General features: G+C 39.2%; 1 protein-coding gene across 1 annotated transcript in view; it reads left to right on the plus strand.

Moving 5' to 3' along the window:
* The window catches only part of CEP290 (centrosomal protein 290), a 3,346,332-nt gene that overhangs the window by 2,797,431 nt on the left and 523,792 nt on the right, over positions 1 to 25,109 (plus strand). Inside the window, exon 41 of the mRNA XM_044087863.1 lies at positions 14,107 to 14,252. Coding sequence (XP_043943798.1) covers positions 14,107 to 14,252 — 146 coding nt within the window. The remainder of the gene's footprint in view (positions 1 to 14,106; positions 14,253 to 25,109) is intronic.

Raw genomic sequence — 25,109 nt, forward strand, 5'->3', positions numbered from 1 at the left:
ATCCAAAATCAACAACTCTGCTGGGAACTCTCTGTTTGCTAACTCTGTTGGCAAAACTTGGAACTCTCTTCCTGCTGATCTTACTCTTGAACTCTCTCTTACTCAGTTCAAAAAAAGGCTCAAGCTTTACTTTAAAACTCACTGGCTATGTCCTTGTTCAAAACCTGACTAGATCCTCCTCTATGGTCTGTAATCATGTTACATTGCCTAGTCAGTTTGTCAACACTGTTTTAAAAATGTGCGATTGTATTACCTGCTTGCTCAACTGGAGCTTCAAAACTGTGTGTAACTTGTAATCATTTTGTGATTTTTACTATGTTCTACTTTGGAGCTTTTCTCCCTGGGCCTCTGTTGAAAATGGACATGTATCCAGTCGGACTATCCCAGTCAACAAATGTAAAATACATATATATATATATATATATATATATATAGTAGGAATATATAGGAAAAAGAGTGAAAATTAACATATTGATTTAGTATTTATACATATGAGAAAAAAATTGCAGTAGTTTACATGAACATGCATTTAGAAAGAGAGCATGCGCATAGCTTGCATGTGTATATTGAATGTGATATAATTCATTTGAAATCTTGTATATATAGCAGACAGGAATGCAACATTGCAAAATATATTGTAATATTTTCCAAATCTTTTTTTATCTCCTTGATTATTTCAGATTATCTGAGTAACAAGTGTTTTACTTTGCTGACCTTCCTTTTATATTTCCATCAGTGATACAGTATCCCACTTGGGTATAGTTGATAGAATCACAGAAAAAGCATAGAATCATACTTGACTCACTGGATTGCCATCTGGCTCACAGACAGGACCCAGGAAGTCAGGACTGGTGATATCACCTTGGCTAACAGACCAGCAGGTACCTCAGGGCTCCATGCTGGGACTGCTTCTATTTGGCATCTACTTCTCGGAGGTAAAGGCTAATTACAAGGGCCTTTGGCTGATGAGATTCATAGATGACTGCAAATTGGGAGCGATCATAGATTCTCCACATAACGCAAACTTCTTAAAAGAGGGTTTAATACAGACAAATGACTGGTTCCAAAGTCACAGACTAAAACTCAAAGCCAAGAAATGCATTATGGTAGTAATATAAAACTGCCACCCAGGCTAATTACTCTAGCTGTAAGACACCCCTAAGAGTTAACCTGGTAGTCAGGGATCTGGAAACATATGTAGACACTAATCTGGCTTTTTACCAACATGTGACCAAGGTAGTAAGAAAATCATTCAGTGTCACCCAACTTGTAATTATGGGCATGGCATCCAGGTCCATGGAAGCCACTTTACATGACCTTTTCATACCCATCATTGAGTATAATGCCCCCTTCAGCATGTACCCTACCAGACATATGCAGTAGCTGGAATGCCCACAAAGGTTCCTTACCAGGAGACCCCTATACAAATTGCCTTAAAGCCCTATCTCTATACTCTGTCTTCTGCAGGTTACTGAGAAGTGATCTATTCCTGACATACTAGGCATCCTTGGATCCAAGTCTGATGGACATTTTGCATATCAGCAAAACAAATAGCATCAGAATCACTAGATCCAAGGATTTAAATTTTGCTTGTGACATAAATAAGATATGTTGAGGAGACAGATGTGTGTCTCAGAGGATCCCCATGCTCTGGAAGAGGCTCCCCATCCATGTGAAGCAGAGTTAATCCCCAACCCTATTTAAGCATAACCTTGATCAATGAATGGGAAATCAGAAATTCACCATGGGTCTGACTCCCATTTCTCTGATAGACAGAAGCAGACAATAATGCCCAAACATACCCCCTACATAACCTCTAGAAACTTCCTAACTAACATACCTCCAAATAATAAATGCCTATGGTACACAGGGACACAATTTAATTAGGTTGGATTGCACGACTAGGCTTATAAAGACCCACATGGTCATTATTAGCCTAGTATATCTCTATGAACGTATGTTGATATCCTATACCTGACTGAGGAAGAGATGTTTGTTGAGAACTGAAGTTTACCTACTGGCCTAAATTCTCATATTTTCTGAAAGAGTACATTGTCGTTAATTAGAATAAAGTGTTCTCAATAATCTGTGCATTTTACTTTCTCCATCTGTCTCTTCATTTCCTGCTGTATTCGTGTATACCTTTCTCTTTTACCATTTAGTCAGTCAGTTTCTGTATTCCCTGTAGCATTAAAGTGTACCTATTAATTGGTAGTATCCTGTTAATGCAGTAGATTTCTGTTCCTTGGAAAATGATATGAAGAAGTATGGTTTGTCCTCATTATACGCGTACAAGTAACAAGTCTTAACTTTTTAGTCATGATTTTTATGTATTTGATTACATTTTGTTGACAGTGTTAGTCCCACTAACCTCTAGCCTATTTTCAGTGGTTCTCTTACTGACTAGGGGAAATTTGGTTAAAATACTGGGAAAATCCCCCAAATGTGAAGTTGTTCAATCTCACCTTCATTCTTACTGATGGGTTCGGAGCCGATCCTTGGCTCAGAGTCGGCCAACTTGCAAAGCTCGAGGTCTGTAACAGCTTGGAGCCGAAACCCGATCCCACAATGCACCTCCACCTTCCCCAGATCTAGTTTGCCGCTTCAACAGATCGTACGTTTTCAACAGCTCAGGCCGTATTTATGAGATAAGTGTATTTTTTTGGAGTTCTTGCTAGTTTTGTTCTTCTTTAGAATTCAAAAGTATTCAGCCAGGATAGACTGTCCTTTCTTTTTTTTTTTTGTGCTAAGTAGTTAAAGAAAAAGAAAGAACTTTGTGTTCTCATTTTGGCGTTAGGCCCTGTTGGTTTCTTTAGGTTTCTCCGTATCCCGTACAGTCGAGTTAGGCTTTCTTTAATTGTTATAACTGTAGCCGGTTAGTCTTAATTTTGTTTTTTGCAGCTACAGCCAAGTTAGACTTTCCTTAGTCATTATATCTGTAGCCAGTTAGGCTTAATTTTTTTTTTTTTGCTGCTAAGTTTTAAAAGTCGAGTGCAGACTTTGTTGTTTAGTGTTGATCCTTAGAGTTCTGATTGGATTGTTGTTGGGATTGCTTTATCTTACAGTGATTTAACTGCAAGGTCTAACATGTCTGAAAAAGCTAAGCCAGGGTTTAAAAAGTGCCATAAATGCAATCAAAAAATGTCTATCACAGATGGCCACACCACCTGTATTTACTATTTGGGAGAGGTTCATCTCCAAGAGGTTTGTTCCATTTGCCATGATTTCAATGCCAGGGTTTTGGCAGAGAGGAAAAGAAAGTTGGTTGAATGTGGTCTGATTAATTCTGCATTTCAATCAGACTTGGATACTGCTCCGGGAAAACCAAAACCATAATCTTCTGCTTCTTCTTCTGCAAGTTCGGATCTGAAGGACTCTTCAGTTCCGAAGGTTTCCAAGAAGGTTCCTGTATCGGTTCCACAGTCATCAGAGGTGCCTGTACAGGTTGTTGGTAGGAGCCTGTCCCCAGTCTTGGAACCGGTATCTCCCACCTTAAGATCTCTGATTTTGGGCTCACCGGCTCCTTCTGTAGATTCTTCTCGAGCTTCCAGACTTTCAGATTTGGATGTGGATCGTATGGTATGGTGACTGTTATGGGATCCAGCGCTGGCTAAAATTCTATCGGCTTTGATTCAGGCAGTTTCAGAACATAAAAAGTCATCTCCTGTAATGTCTGCTCCTCCTCAGACTCGAATCGAGACATCGGAGCTGGAGGGAGCCGTTCAGTTGTTTGTGGAACCGTCGGTTCCGACACTCACTTCGGACCTGTTGGCACCAACAACCCTGATGTCTTGTGCTCTGGCGGTGGACTCTGGGAGCCGACACTCTCCCGTCGGCCCTGGGGAGGGGAGTCGGTCTGATGTGTCGGTTCTGACTCTTCCCCTTGGGGCCTTGGCACGGATGAGCTTGGCTCCCACCTCTGGCTCGGAGCCAGCGGTTTTGGTGAGAGAGGATTCATCGGTGTCTTTGGACCCGGGTGCTTCCTCGCACTGGAGCCGTGGTGCCGTCGATGCCATGAGGAGGGTTTTGTCCCCCTGGACAGTCACAACCTGTGATATGGCCACCTCCTCCCAGAAAGCACTGGAATCTTCTCTGTCACTGCAGACCCACCATAAGCGTAGGGACCCAGAGCCTCAAAAAGCCCCATTGGGGGAACCCTGCTCTTCCGAGACCTCCCCAGAAATTTCCACTGAGGAGGTTCCTCGGAAGAGGTTATGTAAGAGGAGACATTTAGATTCCCCTTAGGAATTCATCACATCTGACACCGATTTGGAGGAATCGGAAGGGTCCCCAAAGTCCCCCTCTGAGGATATCTCCTTTGCGGATATCCTAGAGCTCCTTAAGCAGAGGGGTGACTGGCAACCCCTTAACCCTACTGAGGATGAATCGGTGTTCCTGAAGGCTTTTGGGTCTCGACCCACCACCTCTTGGGTTTCTCCACCCTTCGATGAGTTGATGGACCTTTTATCTTGAAGGGCATGGGAGTCACCAGATACTATGGAGCCTGTTCCTAGGAGACCCAACAAGTACATCTTAGCACCTCTTGATAAAACCTTTTTATCCAAAGCAATTCCTGTTGATGCCATGGTGGTTGTGGCAGCCACTAAGAAAAAGATGTCGGAGACCTCTACGTCTGCCCATCCTCCTAACAGGGATTCTAGGATTGTGTACAGATTCTGCAAGTGCATGTTCAGTTCTACAACCTTTGCTCTTCTGTCTTTGAACTATCTAACCCACTTCACAAGGCTTCAAAGAGATCTCCTGAAAGAGCTAGGAGATACTCTCCAGGGTGCAGTAGCCGATACAGTGGTGGACAAGGTGACTTCTCAGCTTGCTACCCTCAATGTTATCATTAACTCTTCCATGCGCCTCTCATACACAGCTGATGGGATGAGTAGGGCAGTGAGTACAGGAATAGCTCTTCGGAGGCATTCCTGGATGTGCTTATGTTCTTTTCAACCTTTGGGACCAATGGACCTTTCAAGTCGTCCTTTGTGAATGCCCCATTTGATGGTTCTTCCCTTTTCGGACCAAAAGTTAAAGAGACCCTCACCAGATGTGAGAAAGATGGAAAGACTCTCTCTGCCATAGGATTGCATTTTTCCATCCCTACTAGGCCTTATCCTAAAGGTCAACAGGGAGGGAAAATGTGGCTCTGCAAAGCCCAAGGAACCTTTCCTAACTCACGAGGTGAAGCCTCCTCCAGGGGCAGAGGAGGGGGCAATGATGGAAGATGATGCCCATACAACAGAGGGGGTCCACAGAACCGGGGTGACAGGGATCAGTTCCTTGGGAAGCCCTACCAGCGCTCCTGAAAGGAGGCCTGACTGTCCTACTGTGGAGGCAGTCGGGGACGTGTATCTTTGTACCTAGGCGCCTGGCTCAAAATTACAAAAGACAGATGGGTACAAAATGTCATATCCAGAGGCAATTTTATCCCCTTTTATACCCACCTCAAACCAACAAAAGGAATCCTGGACGTTCCACCCAGTCTACGGGATGTAGCAACAGTAGAGGTTCAAAAACTATTAGAAAAAAAGAGTCATCCAACCTGTCCTGCAGACCACCAAGGATACGGAACTTACTCAAGATTCTTTTTAGTGCCAAAGAAAACAGGGGACTGGAGACCAATTTTGGATCTCAGCAGACTCAACAAGTATGTAGAAAAGACAAAGTTCTGGATGGTCACTCTTCAGTCTAATCTCCTTTTCCTAGGGAAAGACAATTGGATGTGCTCAATAGATCTTCAGGATGCGTACTACCATATCAAAATGGCCAGGCCATCCAGAGATCACCTGCACTTCAGGTTGGGAGCCAGTCATTTCCAGTTTTGGACCCTACCCTTTGGTCTCACTACATCCCTCAGAGTGTTCACCAAATGTATGTCAGTGGTCATGGCTCACTTGAGACATCAAGGAATCCGGGTGATTCCATATTTGGACGACTGGCTCCTCACCGCACCCACCAGGAATCAGCTTATTCAGGTGAGGGACACTGCCTTAGATCTTTGTTTTCAACTGGGCATCGCAATAAATTCAGAAAAGTCTGCTTTATTGCCACCGCAGCATACAGTATTTATAGGAGCAGACTTAGACACAGTCGACATGTCCATAAAATTTCCCTCAGAAAGAGTGCTTACCCTACTACATCAAATTGTAGATCTCCTTTCAAAACACAAATCACCAGCATCGCAGATTCTCAGGCTGCTGGGCACCATGGCAGCAGCTATCATTGCAATACCCCTGGCAAGGTCTCACATGCGCATTCTTCAGTGGCTGCTATTCACACAATGGACTTTTCAGGACTTACCAATAAATCACCCAGTTCTGATAACCAACTCTTGCAAGGAGGATCTCTGGTGGTGGCTAATGTCCAAATCGGTGACCGTGGGACATCCCTTTGTCCTTCCCGTTCCAGTTGCAGTGGTGACCACGGAGCCTCCCTGATCGGGTAGGGGGGTATTATCAGGGACAGACAGCCCAAGGTACATGGCAGGTACAAGAGGCTCAATTGCATATAAACATCCTAGAGATGAGAGCGATTCTCTTAGAGTTGCAGTTCTTTCAAAACTCTCTTCCTCTGGGCACAATTGCAATCCAGTCAGACAACATGTCCGTAGTCTGGTATATAAACTAACAAGGTGGAACTCGATCTTATCCCCTATGTCGAGAGGCTGTAAGAGTATGGAAATGGGCAGAGTCCACCCAGGGCTTTCTGATAGCAATGCACATCCTGGAGAAATCCAACATGATAGCGGGCAAACTCAGCAGGGCAATTCTTTTGCCTTATGAGTGGTCCCTCAAGAACGAAGTAGCGGAAATGATTTTCCACAGGTGGGGCCAGCGTTGCTGTGACCTCTTTGCGACTTCCACAAATACCAAATGCAGCAACTACTTTGCCCTGATCCCTCAACAGGGACAGTCCCCGAGGGATGCACTCTTACACGATTAGCTCCCGGAACTCCTTTATGCCTTCCCTCCCTTTTCTCTAATTCCCAAAGTTTTGCAGAACACCAGTTTTCTGGCCAGGACACTTATCTTAATAGCCCCATATTTGCCTTGTCAAATCTGGTTCCCCTTTCTGAAGGCTCATCTAGTAGAAGAACCTTGGATCCTGGACCCAGTGCCGGATCTTCTGACCCACTCAATCAAGAGCTCTTCACCCTTCACTTCAGTCCATCAAACTGACAGCTTGGCTGCTCCAATTCCCAGAATAGCCAGGTTCCAACATTTATCAAAATAAGCTCAACATATTCTTTTGTCCTCACATAAGTCTTCAACCAGGAAACTATACCTCACTAAGTGGAAGAGGTTTTCAATCTGGGCTCAGCAGAATAACATTGCCCCTTTTCTAGCCTCCATATCAGATATCTCAGAGTTTCTGACCAAACTGTTAAGGAGCTGCAACAGCAACCATTGGGGTAAAACTGGCTGCTATATCTACTTTCCATGTTATGTGAATCAGGAAATGGTATTATGTCCTACAAGATGGCGAAGGCCTTCTTGAAGGGTGCGATGCATCGAAAACCACCAATTAGATCACCTACCACTCCAGGGAATCTGAATTTAGTCCTATCTAAGATTATTCTCCCACCCTTTGAACCTGCTTCTTCCTGTGAGCTGAAGTATCTTTCTTGGAAGACCATTTTCTTGGTGGCCATTACATCTGCACACAGAATTTCGGAGTTGCGAACCCTTTCAGTTAGACATCCATATTTGATATTCCACAAAGATAGGTTTTCCCTCGGGACTAACCCTTCGTTCTTACCCAAAATTTTTTCAGAATACACCCTTAATCAGGCAATTGAATTACTAATCAACTGGAATATATGCTTCACAAGCTTGACGTCCATAGACAACTTTGTTTCTATTTAGACAGGACAAAAGACCATAGAAGAGCTGATCAGTTGTTTGTGTCCTTCTCAGATTCCAAGAAAGGTGCAGTGGTATCTAAATCTACCTTATCTAAATGGCTCTATGGTTGTATATCCTTTATATACCACGAGGCAGACATTTCTTTAGAGAACAAAGTCAAGGCTCATTCAACCAGAGCTGTTTCTACTTCCATAGCCTTTTTGGTCAGACTACCCATTGATTCTATTTGTGCAGCTGCCACATGGTCAAGGCTACATACTTTCATAACTCACTACAAAGTAGACAAGGCCTCTAGGGACAGGGCTTCATTTGGTTCTGCTGTCCTTAGACAGGTACTCCTGTGAGCCACCCAAATTTGTGGTGCTGGGGACGCTACCCATCAGTAAGAATGAAGGTGAGATTGAACAACTTCACATAAAGAAGTTATGTACTTAGCATAATGTTCCATGTAAGTTGTTCTTCTCGCCTTTATTCTTACGACCCCCCCCCCCACCTACCCCCATCCAATGTCTGGAAGTTCGAGAGAAGCTCTAGGTTGGTTTTTCTTCTGAGGAGTTTCCTCTCACAAGTTGTCTTTATGATTTCCTTCGAAATCTGATTTAGATTTACCACTAGTTGGCAGCAAACAATATCTGGGGAAGGTGGAGGTGCATTGTGGGATGGGATTTCAACTCGAGCCGTTAGAGACCTCAAGCTTTGCAAGTTGGCCGACTCATTGCCGAGGATCGGCTCCAAACCCATCAGTAAGAATGAAGGAGAGAAGAACAACTCACATGGAACATTATGGTAAGTACATAAGTTCTTTTTCTTTTTGACAAACACCTTGGACCGTTGTACATCCATCAGAGCTACCACCAAGTGAAGCATACTGCGCATTTAGAAGTGCAGCCCACCCTTTTATTTCTCTAGAGTTCAGTGTTAGATCCAAGCACTTGGTGTTAGGTATACAATCATCTGTCTTCTTATATTCCAGCATCAGAGGGGAGTTTACTTCTTATTCAGTCATTGACACTGAATGCTTTTCATAGAGTCTGCTATGCTTAAAATAAATCTGATCTCTTCAGTGACAGCTGCTATACTTTTGTGAAATAATATAATTACTCAATAATCATCACACTTAGGTTTATGATCTGTATTAAACACTGTGATTTTTTTTTGTTAGTTTCTGTGTATCACACACCTTTAGTTTCGTTTTTTGATGGAGAATTACTTGGTCCCATCCTGTTTAGTTTTTTGGAATATGATTGTCTTTATGAGGTGGGGATAGCGTCCTATGTTTTGAGTAATTAAACAGCAGCCTTCATTACTTCATGATGTATTACACTCATGTCGGGTATAAAACTGTATTTGCTGTTTGATATATGAGAAATGTCTTTTGGCTTCTCCCATTAAGGGTTGCCACAGTGGATCACTGATCCATAGATTGATTGGTAGTGGAGTTTTTATGGTGTCGAGTTGCCAGCCCGATACCCAACCTTCACAGAAGTCTCACCCACCTACCTGCAAGTCTTTAAAATTCACTCCTCGACAGCAGGGAGGCATGCAGACTCCACACAGAAGGCAGTCCAGCTGAGAATCGAATTTGCTGTTTAGTATATAATCCACAAAAAGAAAAAAGGCATAGAAATAATTAACCTGATCATATGCATGTATCGTCTGTAATAAATAAATTAATCTTCTATGTACTCTTGGTGCAGCTACTCATTTAAATTGAAGCCATAATTCATCACTCATGCTAGAGCATCACTAGTAAGGGTGAAGAAAACACAAACTATTCTATTGGTTTGACAAGCTCAAAGCATCCCTCTTGCTCATGACCAGTAATATACAGTGATAAGATGAATTTTTGAATAAATATTTTATTTTGATAATCCACCTCAGCTTTGCTGATGCTATAGCGCCCACTTCCATAAACAGCTGATTTCACTTGTGACTTGCTACTCAGAGTTACTTCTGATAAGTATATCAGCATATCTGATAGCACAACTTAAAAACGTAAAACAAGATGCTTCATACAGAAAAAAATTGAGTCTTGTAAAATATCGGAAAACTTTTATGTCTGCCATTTCCTGTTTTTTGAAAAGACATGTGAAAACTATTTTAGACAGTTTTTAAACAAAGAGGAGGGTTTGTAGACATTTTAAGCCATGATGAAAGAATGAGTCTAAAATTATTAATGCAGGACAAAAGGATCAGGATTATTAAACCAAACAAGGGTGGGTGGTTTGTTATAATGGATACTGTGAGCTGTTCATTAAAATTGCTACAATTGCTGTGAAATGAAAACACCTACAAACATGTCTGTCAATGAGATTAATATTTTTTTTGCAAAGTTTGATTTTTTTCTTACTGGATATGGTGTTGCAGGGTGAATTGGACCAGTTTCAGTGGGAATATCTCAATACAACCGAGCCTGAAATTGCTTCACTATTTGGTATCCCAAAAATTCAGAAATCTTTTAGTGATCCACCACTCATACCAATCTTGTCAGCAATTGGATCCAAGATGGAATTCCTAGCCAAATACATTGATTACAAATGTAAGGATGTACTTAAGACTAAGGTTCATATTTTAAAGGATTCTTGGCATCTTTTGGAACTACTTAATGATCTTGTATTCGATGCGAACATTATTTTCATTACATTTGATGTAGTGGATCTTTTTTCTATTATACCTCATAACAATGGAGTAGAGTGTTTTTTTTTATTTTTTATCAGATAATTCGGGGTTGTATCCTCTTGCAGTACATACCATTATTTCCCTTTTGAATTGGTTCTTAGCAATAATTGTATTCAATTTGAAGGGGAATTCTTCCATCAAATATCAGATGTGGCTGTGGGGGCGGCGTGCACCATCATTTATGCCAGTATAGTATTTGCTAGATGGGAGGATGAAAAAGTTTTTAACCCTGATTTTTTTTTTGCCCAAAGTGTATGGTTACTACAGATTTCTGGACGACATATTAGTTTTGTGGACAAGGACAATTGATGAGTGGATGGAGACACTAAACATGTGGGAAGAGCACAATGGATTTTTTTGAAGTTTACATATTCATTAGGCCTACACAAAGTTAATTATTTGGACATTAAATTAGTAAAAAAATGCAATCTTGGTAAGTTTGTCATAACAGTGTTAAGGAAAGAGATGTTTTCAAAATCTTACCTACATTTCAAAAGTTGTTACTCTGCCCACCAAAATAAAGCTGCAGTTAAGGGACATATGGTGCAACTATCTAGACTTGTCACTGAACAGGCAACCTTTTGTGGAAGAAATTCATCAGCTTATTTGTATGTTTTTAAATAGAGGTTACCTGACTGAGTTACTTGACAAAATTTAAGAACAAGTTGATGAATTTACATAACATCAATTTTTCTCTGATTTTAAATAGATTCCACAAGGTGGGAGGGATACATCCCCCAGATTCATGAACATAAATTTAAATAATACCTCAACTTCTTTCACAACAGATACACCCAGTTTGTCACTTCCTTTTAGTGTAGATATAAATAAATATGTCAGTATGGTCAGATTAAACTTTGACATTATTTTCCACCAGAATTGAATGAAATTTTTGGGGCAAACCCCTTGATAGTTTACAGTAAAGGCAAAAACATCAAGTGTCTGATAGAAAAGGATGTCAGTAGTTAGAAGACAAAATGCACCAAAGGTCATATGTCTGAGTGTGGATGTTGTAAAATATGTAAGTACAAGAAGGACCATATATATATGTTATTAACTTCAGTAGAACAATACCTTGTGGAGGGAAATGTAATTGCAATACTTCCAATGTAGTTTACTTAGCTTTCTGCATTTCCTGCAACAGTTTCTTTGCAGGGAAGACTAACAGGAACTTGAAAGACTGCATCTGTGAACACCTTTATGATATAAAAAAAAACATGTTAGATCACTAATGCTTTGTATAGACACACCACTAGTTGCACTAATTTCAAGAATTTTATATTTTTTATCATTGACAGAGTTATTGTGGAATCACTGAAAGGTGATTTAGACTTGTTATTAGAATACAAAGAACTTACTTGGCAAGTGAGGCTCAATGCCTCAGTACTTCCTGGAATACGTGACATCATTTTTTTATCCTGTTTGTTGAAAAAGTTTACACAGATTTTATGACTATTTAATTCAGTATTTCACACAGTGCTTGCAATAGGTTTTTAGGTCTGTTCTGTACTCCAGTTTTTTATTGTTTATATCTTCAGTTTCTTTTAATATACTTAATACTTTTTTAATTAAATGCATCTATTATATTTAATACTATGTTTAATAATATATATAAACATTTTTAATGTGTATTTAAAATTGTTTTAATCATATGTGTTAAGGTTAGGGTAAGTTGGTAGATACGGGTGTCTGCATCTTTAAATTTTAAGCTAAGCTATTCAGTCAGCTCATCCTATTGGTAGATTAAGGACATTTAAACTTATTTAAACATCCTGAACTTGTAAAAGCTAATTCTGATGTAGTCTTGTTACTTGATATAAGACAAAAATGCTTAGTTGTGCCACCTGGTTTTATTATTTTTTTTTCAATCCAATAAAGTGCTTTAGTTCTTTGTCTACTCTTTTTTGTTTATAAGTTTTCAATTTGTGGTTTACCATTGTTACCATTTCAAGATTACTTAATGACTTAATTAAATCTAAATATACTGGAAAATTATCTTTGACTCAAGGGCTTGCAGATTGTGCAGTTAATTCAGCATTGAGCTCACATCACTCATAATTATTGTAAACCCATAAACATTTAAAGAGGATTCTGTACTGTGCATAAAACTGGCATATAACTTCTGTCTCTTGTTCACTGTATCAGTTGTTTCATGCCCGAACATCTGTGTTAAGCTGTCTCCCCTCTTATATTTAATAGAAATGCTTACATGCAAATTAAAAAAAAAATATTACAGTCAAAGTCCCATCCCCAAGGTAGGGCTAACCAGTAGCAGTAAAAACCCAAAACAACATGAACCAAGAAAAATAATTGAAAAGTAGCTTTAATGATTTAGCACTTTTGTCTCAGTAATGCAAAACTTTTCGGTGTTAATAACATCATTTTATAGGACATTTTGACCTGTGAGATCAGAAACCTGCTGCATAATGCTCTTCAGTTTGTGCTGTTGATATAGTACTGTGAATTGATTGTCTTCTACTTCATGAATAATCAACATGAGCCTATGAATAAGCATTATGAGCCTTTTGAAAATGACACTGTTCTTAGGAGAAGCAGATTTTAATTTTTTTTAAGTAAACTTTTGTCTACATTCTAAACAATTTTTTCAGTACTAAAATTAATAAAATAATTAGATTTATTCCAATCAGTGGGATCTGGGAAGGGATTAGGCAGCCATCCTCATTTAGGCTGGCCACATCCCCAAAAATGAGACTGATTTTATTAAATGTAAAAGAAAGCAACAGATTGTCATCTCCCTCTTTGACTAATGCATGGTAAGGATCAACTGCTAAAAAGCAAGCTAATATAACACTGGGGCTGTTTCACTTATAAAAAAAAGACTCAAGGCAGTAAACATGCCTTGTATTTCCAAGTATACAATAATTATCACTGAAAAAACAAATATGCAAAACTTACACATCTTAAGTTACTGCTCTGTGAGCTACTCAACAGGCTCCTAGGATGCAAACTGCAAACCAACAGTTATAGGCAACAGTTAAGTCAGCAAACTAAAAGAAAAAAAAACAAGTCAAGTTTTTACATAACTGTACGCATCTGAATAACAAACACATTTAAACTGTACAATTGGTATATATGAATAAGAGATTGAAAGTTTAAATTTCAAACATAATCATGCTTACAGGAAGATCTAAATAAAAATCAAATGTTTCTCCACTGAATGTGAAGCCATTCCTAAGCTTCTTCCCTTCACAATTTGAAGTGCATGTCAAAAAGTTGAAAAACGCTCAAACTCAACAAAGTTCTTACACATTTTTAGTATTGAACAGCTGTACATAGCAGTTGTGCTTTGCCCCTTGGAAATGAGGTAGTTGGTGATGGTTGAAATGTAAAACAGTTCTGCCTTGCTCCTGGAATCTGAGGTAGCTAGTGATGGAGGGTCGATTAATCCAACTCCAAAACTTCACTGAAAAACAACTGTTAATCTGACACAGTGCGGCATGTTATTCTTGTATCTAGAAGTGAAATAAAATGATAGCTAAGATTAAAATAGTTGGAGTTTTGAAGGTAGTAATTAATGGATTACTTTTTACAGACATTGAATGAAGAAGTAGTGCGGTGGGAAGAAGGAAAAAAATGGCAGGCACGAATTGAAGCAGTGAAAAGTAAAGTCAAAGAAAAAGAGAAAGAAGTTGAAACTTTGACAAAACAGCTTGGTACTTTAAAAGACCTCTATACCAAGTAAGTTTATGTACTATGGAGATTTTTTTTCCTGCTTTTAAGAGTGAAAGATAGTAACAGCAAAGACCTTGTGCAGGTGGTAATATCCCTTCATTGAAGATTATCTCAGGAACATTTTAATGGTTTTGCATTTCAGTGGTACATGTTTTGACTTTGCATATGTTGCAACTGGCTAAAGATCCTGGCATCTTTGGTGGTACTCATCATTGGAACTGTAAGCTTTCAGTAACAGGATGAACTATTCATGATAACAAGATATTATTTCCTGTAAATTGTAAGTAGCTCTAATGATATTTCTTTGGAGTGCAATCTTCAAACAGTATCATAAAAACTGTGCTTCTACTCACCAAAGTCATGTTATAATCTGGCTATTTTTCAGGCAGTTCTGAGGTTTTCCCTTACAATGATGACTGCAGTCTCATGTTACTACTGCTCCAGAATTACTTGATGTGCATCATATCAAAAATTTTCTACCATATCTTCACTTTTTCTTGCACATTTGAAAATTCTACTCTCTTTACTGTGTTTTTATTCATGAGTAGTTAATCATTTTGAACACCTTTACTGAATTATCACTTAAGACATAGAGTAAAATATATTTATATAAAAGAAAACAAACCATATTAACATATTCCCAGTTACAAACATTATACATCACGTGTATTATTTTGTGTAATTATCAATTGAATATTACAGTTCAATATTACATAAATTGATCAGTTTGCCCCTTCCATTAAACCTGACTTCTCCCCCCAAACATTAATCTGCATGTATTATTCCCATGTTTTCCATTTTTCAATGCAGTTTGCTCCTACCCTTTAGTTCCCACTTCCAGTTCCTTCATCTCTGTTACAGTATTCAAGTACTGTAAATACAGTTGGTTTAGACTTTGATTTCCATTTTCTAGTAATTGCTTTTATGTCAGCTACCAGCTGATGCCGAGGGGAACCAAGGCTTGCATCGACTGACCAGGTGGATCCCTGCACTATACCACACTGCTGTCTGACCCCCGGCCCACCCCAGTCCAGATGCCTGCTGAGCCTTCCTTAAAGAAGAGAACAAAAAGAGGAAGCATACCTCTTCTGCTGTGGAAAGTCAACCAGATTTGCAGGCTTTTTTGCAAAGCCTTTTTAATGCATTCATGCCCTTGCGACCTGCTGCTTCAGTAGCTCCACCAGTCCCTCCCCCTGTGTTGAGTCCTAGGCCCCAAGCCTTAGACTCTTCTCAGGTGGAAGAGGAAAAATCCACCAAGTCCTCCACAGAGGAATCACTGTCCTATGTTTCCCAACTCCCCTCTCTTCTTGGCTATGCCTCCCCAGAGGAAGAATCTCTGCTGAAGCAGATTCTCCAGCAGAAGATCTCACCTTTGGGGAAACCATAGCTAAGATGAGGGAGCACTTTAAATGGGATTCATCTGAGATGACATAGGTACAGAAAAGGTAGTTTAAAGTCTTCCAGATGACTTCCCCTGCTCCTTCAGCTATTCCCCCAGTTCTGCCACCATTTCTTGATAGTCTCAGTGCAGCTTTCTTGAATACAGACTCTCAGCCCCCTGCTCCCTGCAGGCCTGATAGGCTTTACAAAGTCCCTGAGACAGGTAAATTCCTAGTAAAATGCCCTGTAGCTGACTCTGGCACAGGCACTGTCTCTACAGACAAGGCATATAAACTCCTTTCTTCTCCCCCCCTCCCTATGGACAAAGACAGCAAGGTTATGGAATGCTTGGGCAAAAAGGTCTATACATCCTCTACCCTGGCTTTCAGGGCAATCAGTTATCAGACCCACATGTCCAAACATGCCCTAGCTCTTTTAGAAAAAGTCACTAAATAGTTGTCTGACATTGACATCCCTGACTCCCTGGCCAAAGCTCAACTATCCAGCCTCATCTCCTTGGCCTAAAACTAGACATTCCATTAGGTGCAGCTGTAATGCTGCTGAGGCCTCTGCTAGATCTGCTGCATCAGCTTCTGTCCTCAGAAGATATTCCTGGCTAAGACTTCAGCCACTACCTGATGACATCAGGGCAAAGCTCCTGGATGCCCCTTTAGACAACTCAGCTCTGTTTGGCTTCAAGGTTGCAGAGCTATTTAAGACTTTGCAACAAAAGGGGAAGGAGCTACAAGATGTAAAACACTTGTTTGTCTCTCCTATCCCCAAGTTTCATAGAAATTACCCATCCAAAGCCCATTTTATTAAGAAGCACCCTGTTCCCCTTCAGCATCCAGACCTAGGAAAGCTGCCAGGCAGCAATCCACTCCTGCCAGGCCTACACAACCACCAGCACAGAAGCCTCAGTTTCAAGACAGGGCAGGTAGCCTGTAACTACCTGCCATTCTTGAAGCCACCCCATCCCTTTATCATTAAGGATCTCTCGCTGTCTTCAGGTGTGGAGACATATCACTACAGACAGGTGGGTCTTAGCCATAATAGAAAATGGGTACTTTATGACATGGATCACTCCTCCAGCTGGGCGGGGTATCCCTCAGCCCCCCCCAAAGAGCAGCTACCTCGCCTTCAAACAGTTTGGACAACCTCATGGCCCAGGGAATCATCCAGCCTGTTCCACAAACATAAAGGGGAAAAGGTTTCTATTCCAGGCTGTTTCTAGTCCCAAGAAAAGATGGACCCTGGAGACCAATCCTGGACCTCTCCCACCTAAATATCTTCCTGCAAGTGTACACCTTCTAGATGCTCATATTGCAAACTCTGTTCCCTTTGATTTTGCCTCAGGGGTTCATGGCCACCTTGGACATCAAGAATGCCTGCCTTCACATACCCATAAGACCCAATTTCGGAAGATACCTATGTTTCTCTGTGGCCTCTTTTCACTATTAATTCTTGGCCTTGCCCTTCAGTCTCTCTACAGCACTAAGGTGTTCATGAAGTGCCTGGCACAAGTGTTAGCCTTCTGCAGGACTCAAGGAATCCAGACATTTAATAACTTGTTGGACGGAATGGGTGGTCTATATGGCCACCTGTCAATGTGAGGCATTCTATGTATGGCAGACCTCTAGGCTTTTTAAAAGTAGAATTGCAGTACATTTCAGTGACATAAGTTGTAAACGTCAAAGAAGTGCACTCTATAAACATAAGTTGGAGAATGTGTCTGCACAGTTTCTCTTTGTTGGTATAGATGTAGTAAGAGGCAAGGGTCTGTCTGATTTGACTAAACATGACTTCTTAGGTAAAAAATAATGTGGATAGCAAATTTGGGTTCCCTATATAAACCTGGTTTAAATGATCATTGGTAAAAATAAATAATATATGTTGTTTTAAAATGATTTGATCTACTTAGGTATTTGCTGAATATGTTATGTCTTAGTAGTTTGTTGTGACTTCATTTTTTTATTTATTATTATTATTTTTTATTTCCAGTTTGATTACCAGGGAAGTCCACTGGGCCAGAACGTACCCATTTTCAGTGGAGGCCCAGGGAGAAAAGCTCCAAAAGCAAAGCAAATACAATCTAAGTTACATAGTGTAAAAGGTAGTAATAAAATATATACATTTGTAATTACATTACATTGATACAGTTAGTAAAAAAGCAAATATTAGCAGTATACTTCAAAAAACATCATTCAGGAAGGTAGATACAATAGATTTAGTAGTTTCCTTCAAGTAGCAGGTTTGACTGTATGAGAAGAAGGTCTAAGGTTACATGCTATTTACAATATTTACATATGAGGAGTAGAGAGAGAGAAAGTACATAAACTGAGAGTAGATTAAAGTTTGATCAAGCAGTGATCGAGAGAGAAAAAAGAAGAAAAAAAATAGTATTAGGGTAGAGTAAAGAGAAAGGATATAGAGGGTTCAAGGGGAATTTATTTAGATTTATGTAGGATGTAAGCAGGTACACTTATGTTTAGAGGACAAGTAAGAGAAAAGTTGGATTTTGAAGGCTTCAGTGTTAGATGTTGTTCTAAGAGAAGAAGGGAGAGAGTTCCATTTCCTGCCAAGAGAGTAGGAGAGAAGGAGTTGGCCAGCAGGGCGATTGGGTTTGTGGGTTTCCACATTGGGTTTCCATTAGTAATATGTAGCACTTTATTAGATGTTTGTGTATCTTTATATTTTTGTATGTTATTTGGTGTATCACTATATAAGGGTTTTTGGATCACAGTTGTGTGTATTCACACTGATGACGCCAGGGGGTGAAACCGGTCTGTGTAACAGCCAGATCATTGCTGCTGAATTATAGCCAAGACTTCTGTTCTGTTGTTAAAACTTTTACTCACTTATTTTAGTATTTGTCCTATTTTCTTTTGCCCTATTTTGGGAGATCAAAGGGCTTTGTGCAGTAAGTTTATTTGTGAGTGCTGGATTTTGTGGACTGTGTTATCTTTTATTTATTTATTTTTTATTTTTACATTTGTTGACCGGGCTAGTCTAACTGGATATATGTCCATTTTCAGTAGAGGCCCAGGGAGAAAAGCTCCAAGCATAAACATAGGTAGTATCACCATATGGAATATATACAATAGTACCATGAGAATGGTATACATTGTTTCGATTGTATAAGTAGTAACAAAACATAGAATATATACAGTAGTAACAAGAGAATGTTATACATTGTTTTGATTATATAAGGGTATACAAATGCACCGAGTCTAACAGTAGGTCTAAGATGAGATTAAAATTTGAGAAAAAGCAACATATGAGAGAAAGTCAAAGTAAAAAGAGTTAATATTTTTTAATATACTAGAAGGAAAAGTCTCATTAGGTTACCTTAGGAGTTAATAGGTAGGGAACATAGAACAGTAGGGTAAAGCATTAAGGAACAATAGAGTAGAGAAGGATAGGGAGTAGAAAGGGGGGCAGTGGAGGTATCAGTCCGGGTTAGAGCCCGGACAGAGCCAGTGTATTTTAAGATATGCTTTTAGGTGTTTTTTAAAAAGAAGTGAGGAAGTAAGAGTTGAGAGTTCACTTGGAAGTTGTTCCAGGTTTTACCCACTGTGTTGGTAAAAAGCGAGTCCCCAGCTTTGTTGTTAGATTTTGTAGTGGAAACTAGAAGCTTGTTAGCAGAGCACAACATTGCAAGATTTTTATAGAGAGTTATTAGATTAGATATGAGGAATGGGGTATTATTAGGGTGGTAGAGGATCTTTTGTGTGATAACAAGTTGTTGACAAAGTAGTTGGTTCTGCAGTTCTAACCATCCCAGTTGTTTGAGGTTGAGACAGCGGTGAGTTCTGAAGGGAGAGCCAGTGGCAAACCTGGCTATGTTATTATAGCTGGTTGATAGTTTGTTAAGGTTGTTCTTAGAAAGGTTGGTATATATGGTTGAAGCATAGAATAGGGTAGAGATTAGGTGGGTTTGGGCAATAGTGGTTCTAGCTATTGGGGTAAGGAAGGGTTTGATTCTATAAAGGGAGCCTAGTTTTTTGTTGACAGTCTTTATGGTAGTATTTATATGGTCATCATAGCTAAGTTTGTTGTTTATTGTTATTCCCAGGAGATGGGTTGTAGTGCCAGGGGAGATGCTAGTTTCATTATTAGAGGTTACTGAGAAGTGAATTTGTGGTGACTTTTGTGTAGGAACAAAGAGCAATAGTTTTGTTTTTTTGGGGTTCAGCAGGAGGCAATGTTCCATGAACCAAGTTTCAACAATATTAAATACTGTCTGGGTGAGGGTCTGGAGCGAGGTTGAGGACTTGTCTGAGCATATGCGAGTTGAGTCATCTGCATATTGAATGCAGGTGGCTAGAGGGATCTGGAGTTATCCAAGTGCTGCTGTGTTTAGTGTGCACCTGTGTTTGTGTTTGGAGGATATATGCATATATATATATATATATATATATATATATATATATATATATATGTGTCAGCTTTTTTAAAATGTCTATTTTGGGATTTTGTTTAAGAAGTTGATCCTTTGTATGTATCATTGTTTCTTGTCAACTCCATTTCAAGCGATGTCACTTTTTACAAGACTTTTTGTTTTAATGAAAACCTTGAAACAAAAAAATAAACATACCCGCAGAACAACTCCACGACCTATTAACTTAAAACAAACAGGCAAAGTTATGTACATCTTCAAATAATGAAGTTTAACCCTCATGATCGGAGCAGTTGTCCCAGATCAGCAGCTGCATGCACAGGCATTATCTAACCTAAAATAAAGGTTATTTATGGCAAAGCACACACTACAGCTTGTGCTTTTACTTACACTAATTGATGCATGTTCTTGTCTTATCTTTATTCCCCTGCCAGATGTTAAAAACAGTTTGCATGCTTTCAGAACACACATTAACATTTAGCCTTAAGAAATGTGCAGTGGTTATCTTTAAATAAAACTAAAATATACACTGTTCTAATAAATGCATTGAGGCATTTGGTGCCAGGAAAACTGCTATCTCTTATTCATTTCCAATAATTTCAAACTTTACTTTTTACTAAACTGCTTGCCCTTGTACCTTTTAATTTTGCATTTCTCTCAGCAAACAATGTCCAGAGCTCTCGATATTTATTGCCTGTACCTGTTGTCTGCTTGTCTCCATAGACATATAAGAGCAGAATGTACAGCTGCCCCAGCTGCAGACTTCTCAACTCACACTGAACATTTGCTAAAGGAAAGCTTTTCATTCTTTCACATCATTCTCTTATTTTTGTAGCACTCATGCTTACATGCGGAACTTTTTATTAGACTTATTTGATGGCATTAACTCAGACATTCACCTATGCCAAAGTAAGAGAAAAAGCCTCAGTTCTACATATATTATAATAAGTGCACTTTTACAACCCATCCCATCAGCCTGTGATTACAGCATATTTAACTTGCACATGCTTTTGTTCAGCCTTTCTCTTCTATTTATACTGTAATTTTTGCATAACAATAAAAAATAAAAAGTACTTGTTTACTTTACTATCTTTATCACTTGCAACAGTCACTGAAATGCTTTACTGTATAACATGCAGTTTATATCATGAATTTATACAAACACTGTTAAGAACAAAAATTGTTTTAGTTACAATTACTCTTTTTGCCTTCTTTTTTTTTCCTTTTAGTTCCCTTCCAAACATTAATGACAGGAAGTGGAGTATATGCCTTTCAGTCCCCCTACAAGTTTAACAAAGTCAACAAAAGTCCAGTCTTTCTCAGCCACTTTTTGTTGTAAATCCCATAGTTCACACACGTGATTGATGCTTTATAGTCTCATATTTATTCATTAATTTCAATGTTGCTGGTCTTCTTCCTGTTTATCTCCATCTCCCAAACCCAGACAATGGTTCAAGTCAAATGTACTCCTAATTCTTCTAGTCAACTCCTGCTTTTTTCTTTCTCTCAAGCATTTTCCTTTGGAACATTGGAAATGTTTTACTAGCAAAGTTTCTCTACAAGATTATCAGTAGAATGAGAAGCAAAGTCCCCTTTTATTAAATGGATCACTTTTTGTTGGATAAACGTTTGTATTTCCTCCTTAGCGTGTTCTGCATAAAAATGTCTTTGATCCTCCAGGAAAAAAATATTCTGAAGAAAGGTGGATATAGCAGCTTGAATCTCACACCTTCCTCTTGACATTCCCTAATTGCTGGGATGAATTTTCTTCTCTTCTGCCTGATGTATAGTGAATATTCGTTTTCCACAAACAGTCTACTGTCTCCAATTTTTAATACTTTGCCCTTCTGACAAAGTTTTGTCAGGATCAACTCTTTCTGCTTGTATGATTGCATGTTTACTAATACATGTCTTGGCTGCTTTCTCATAACCAGATTTGCAGCACAAATACAATGTGCCCTTTCAGTTAACAAAACCTGTTGTGAAATACTAGTCCAGTTGCTTATTTGTGCTTTTATTTTTCTCTGATAGAGAAGAAAATCTCAAGTTTTCACTGCATGCTTTGTCCTCTAACTCTAACATTTTTTGAAGCAGCTTTTCTCGAGCAGTCTCATACTCAGCCAGCCTTTTCTTCATTTCAACTTCTGATTGTTGTAGTTTTATAAGTTCATCTGAATAGCTATTTAAAGTTTCTTCAATTTTTTTCTAGCCTTTTGTTATTTGAGTTGATATACTCCTTCAACATTACATTTATTTTAATCAGCTCTGAACACATTTTTTTCTGTAAATTACTGTAAGCCATCTCATGTACCAAAGCTGGAGCTTGAACTGCTTTTTGTTGAACAGCTGCAGGATTCTTTCCAGTCAGTGTTTTCTCTTTACCTTTTCTAGTTATTTTCTTTCATGATGTTTACTTTCTTCTTTGCTGGTATCTAGGCAGTATACTTGCTAGCTGGTAAATGAATTTTACTAAGACTGTCATATTTATTAGCCCTTATCTCTCACTTTCTTGTTTTTTTTACACTGGAAAAGCTGCAATTAAACTGTTGATCAGTGTGCAGCCATCTTGGATGTGAAGTATGTAATCATTTTATCTTATTTTCTTGCACGTATAGTGATAAAGTTATGTTTTCATACTTTGAGTAAGTCATTAAAAGATGTTATTTGAATAAAATTAGATTGCAATGCTTGTTTCAAGAATGAGAATGGTAGTCGGTTATCTCCATTTTACAAAACCTAATTATGCATTTTCTTTTGATTTTTTTTTTTTTTTTTTTTTTTTTTTTTTAATGAAGTAGTTCCACCAAGCTACTCGGAACAGCTATTGATACCATAAGGTTGTTAAGCTTATAAGTAAGGTACACATTTACATAACAGATTGCCACATCTCGTCCCATAATGGTTTGTCTCTACCCCCTCTACCTGTTATTTGAAGGCCATGCATCTTCGGTACACCAGAACAAGTCAGTTAACCAACAGTACTACGGGGTCTTTCCTGAAAAGAAACATGTGTCCACTGAGCTTACCAATTTAACAAATACAAATAAGTCTTGAGTCTGATTGAAGACAAAAATGAACATACTCTGACTGCATGCTCGTGCATCTTGGGCTGACAGGATAGTGCAAAGGATTAATACAATGAGTAGTTAATAAGCTTCATCAAGTATCTCATGATTTGATTCCTACCCTTCATGCCTGGCTATCCCATTACCACCGAAACATGGCTAAAACCCCACATAAAAGATTCCAAAATTACCCCTCCAAACTACAAGGTTATAAGAAATGACAGAACTCTAAAGAAAGTTGGTGGAGTAGCCCTACTTTTCTCCTCCTCCCTAACAGTGGCACCGTTTACCAAGCCTATACCCCAGTTCGCAACAGTTGAACTAACCCTGGCCCTCCTAAAAATTAATAACCATGAAAACATATGTATAGTATAGCTGCCCTTTATATTCCACCAAGAAATAACATCCCCATTCTTGAAGATATCCTCTCTTGGTTCGCTCTCATCCAATATAAGAAATGAAACTATACTCTCTAGGTGATGTAAATATAAACTGGACTTCAATTCAATAACTAATATCACCTCAGAGTATAAGCCTATACAACTACTCCCAAGTAATTACCTCTCCTACCAGATTTAATAAAGATAACAACTCCAATAGTATTCTGGACTGGATATTAGTTTCTCACCCCAATTCCATTTCTGACAATGGCACCCTACCCATCTCCCTGCCTTTGCTCATTGCTCACCATCCTCCCTCCATCTTCACCACAACTACATCACAACTGGTACCCTAAAAAACTTCAACCCTCTAGCTTTCTCTGACTCACTAAAACATATGAACTGGAACCCTATAAAAACCCTCCCTCTTGATGACGCTGTTGCATACTTCAGTAGTACATTCAATAACCTACTAGATAGCTTTGCTTACCCCAGAACTAAAAGAATCAAAACCAAATCCACCCCTTGGCTAACTAAAGCAACTGTTACACTCATGCATCTCCAAGATAAATCTTGGAAGCATTACCATAAGCCTAAAACACCTAACACCCTTACTGAGTATAAGCAACTCTGTAATAAAGTGAAAAAGCAAATTGCCATAGAATGAAGTTCCTGCTACTCCAAGCTTCAAAACAATCATAGGTCCAACCCAAAAAAAATTTGGAGCAGTACATCTGCTCTCCTCTCTCTTGGCAAAAAAGACAATTCCTGCTCTGACCCTAACCCTCCAGATCATATATTAGCCACCCAATTTAACTCCTTCACTTTCCAATAACACCCCAACTCACTTTCCAACTCCACCGTCATCCCACACCCTCAACTCTAGTCCCATTGAAATCAACACTACTCATCAAGGGGGGCCCATTTACCATACAACCCATCTCTCTACAAACCATAAAAACACTTCTAGTAAAACTAAAATTGTGCTCTCATGCCCCAGACAACCTTCCATCTAACTTTCTCAAGCTAGCTGCCGATGGCATAGCCCTTCCCATCACCATATTTATCAACTCTTTAATCCAAGAATCCTATGTACTCCTCCTCTGGAAGAAAGTATTCATCATTCCCTTCTACAAAGGAGGCAGCAATACTGAAATCTCCATCTTCCTTCCTATAGCCATCCTGTCCCCTATCTCAAAAGTCCTTGAAAAATGCATAGAGTTGCATCTCCTTCCCTGCTCCTAGATAATCAACTTCTTTCTCCACTCAACATGGATTTACACCTGGACGTAGTACTACCACTGCCCTTCTCTCCTTCCTTGACATCATCAACCATGCCTGAGACTCTGGCAGCATTGTATCTACCCTTCTCCTAGACTTATCAAAGGCCTTCGATACTGTTTCCCACAACCTTCTCTTGTCCAAACTCTCTCTTCTCAATCTCTCCCCATCCCCTATTAACTGGTTTTCCAGTTACCTTTCTAATAGACAACAAGCCGTTAGGTGGAACAATAGTACCTCTTCCTTCCTTCACACTCCAGCAGTAGTTCCACAAGGCTCATTACTGAGTCCCTTACTTTTTAACATCTTCATTAATAATTTTCATCAGTGCATTCCTAATACCAAACTTTTCCAGTGT

Source organism: Protopterus annectens, chromosome 11.part0 (genome assembly GCF_019279795.1).
Source record: "Protopterus annectens isolate FY-2018-M chromosome 11.part0, PAN1.0, whole genome shotgun sequence".
Taxonomy (NCBI): domain Eukaryota; kingdom Metazoa; phylum Chordata; order Ceratodontiformes; family Protopteridae; genus Protopterus; species Protopterus annectens.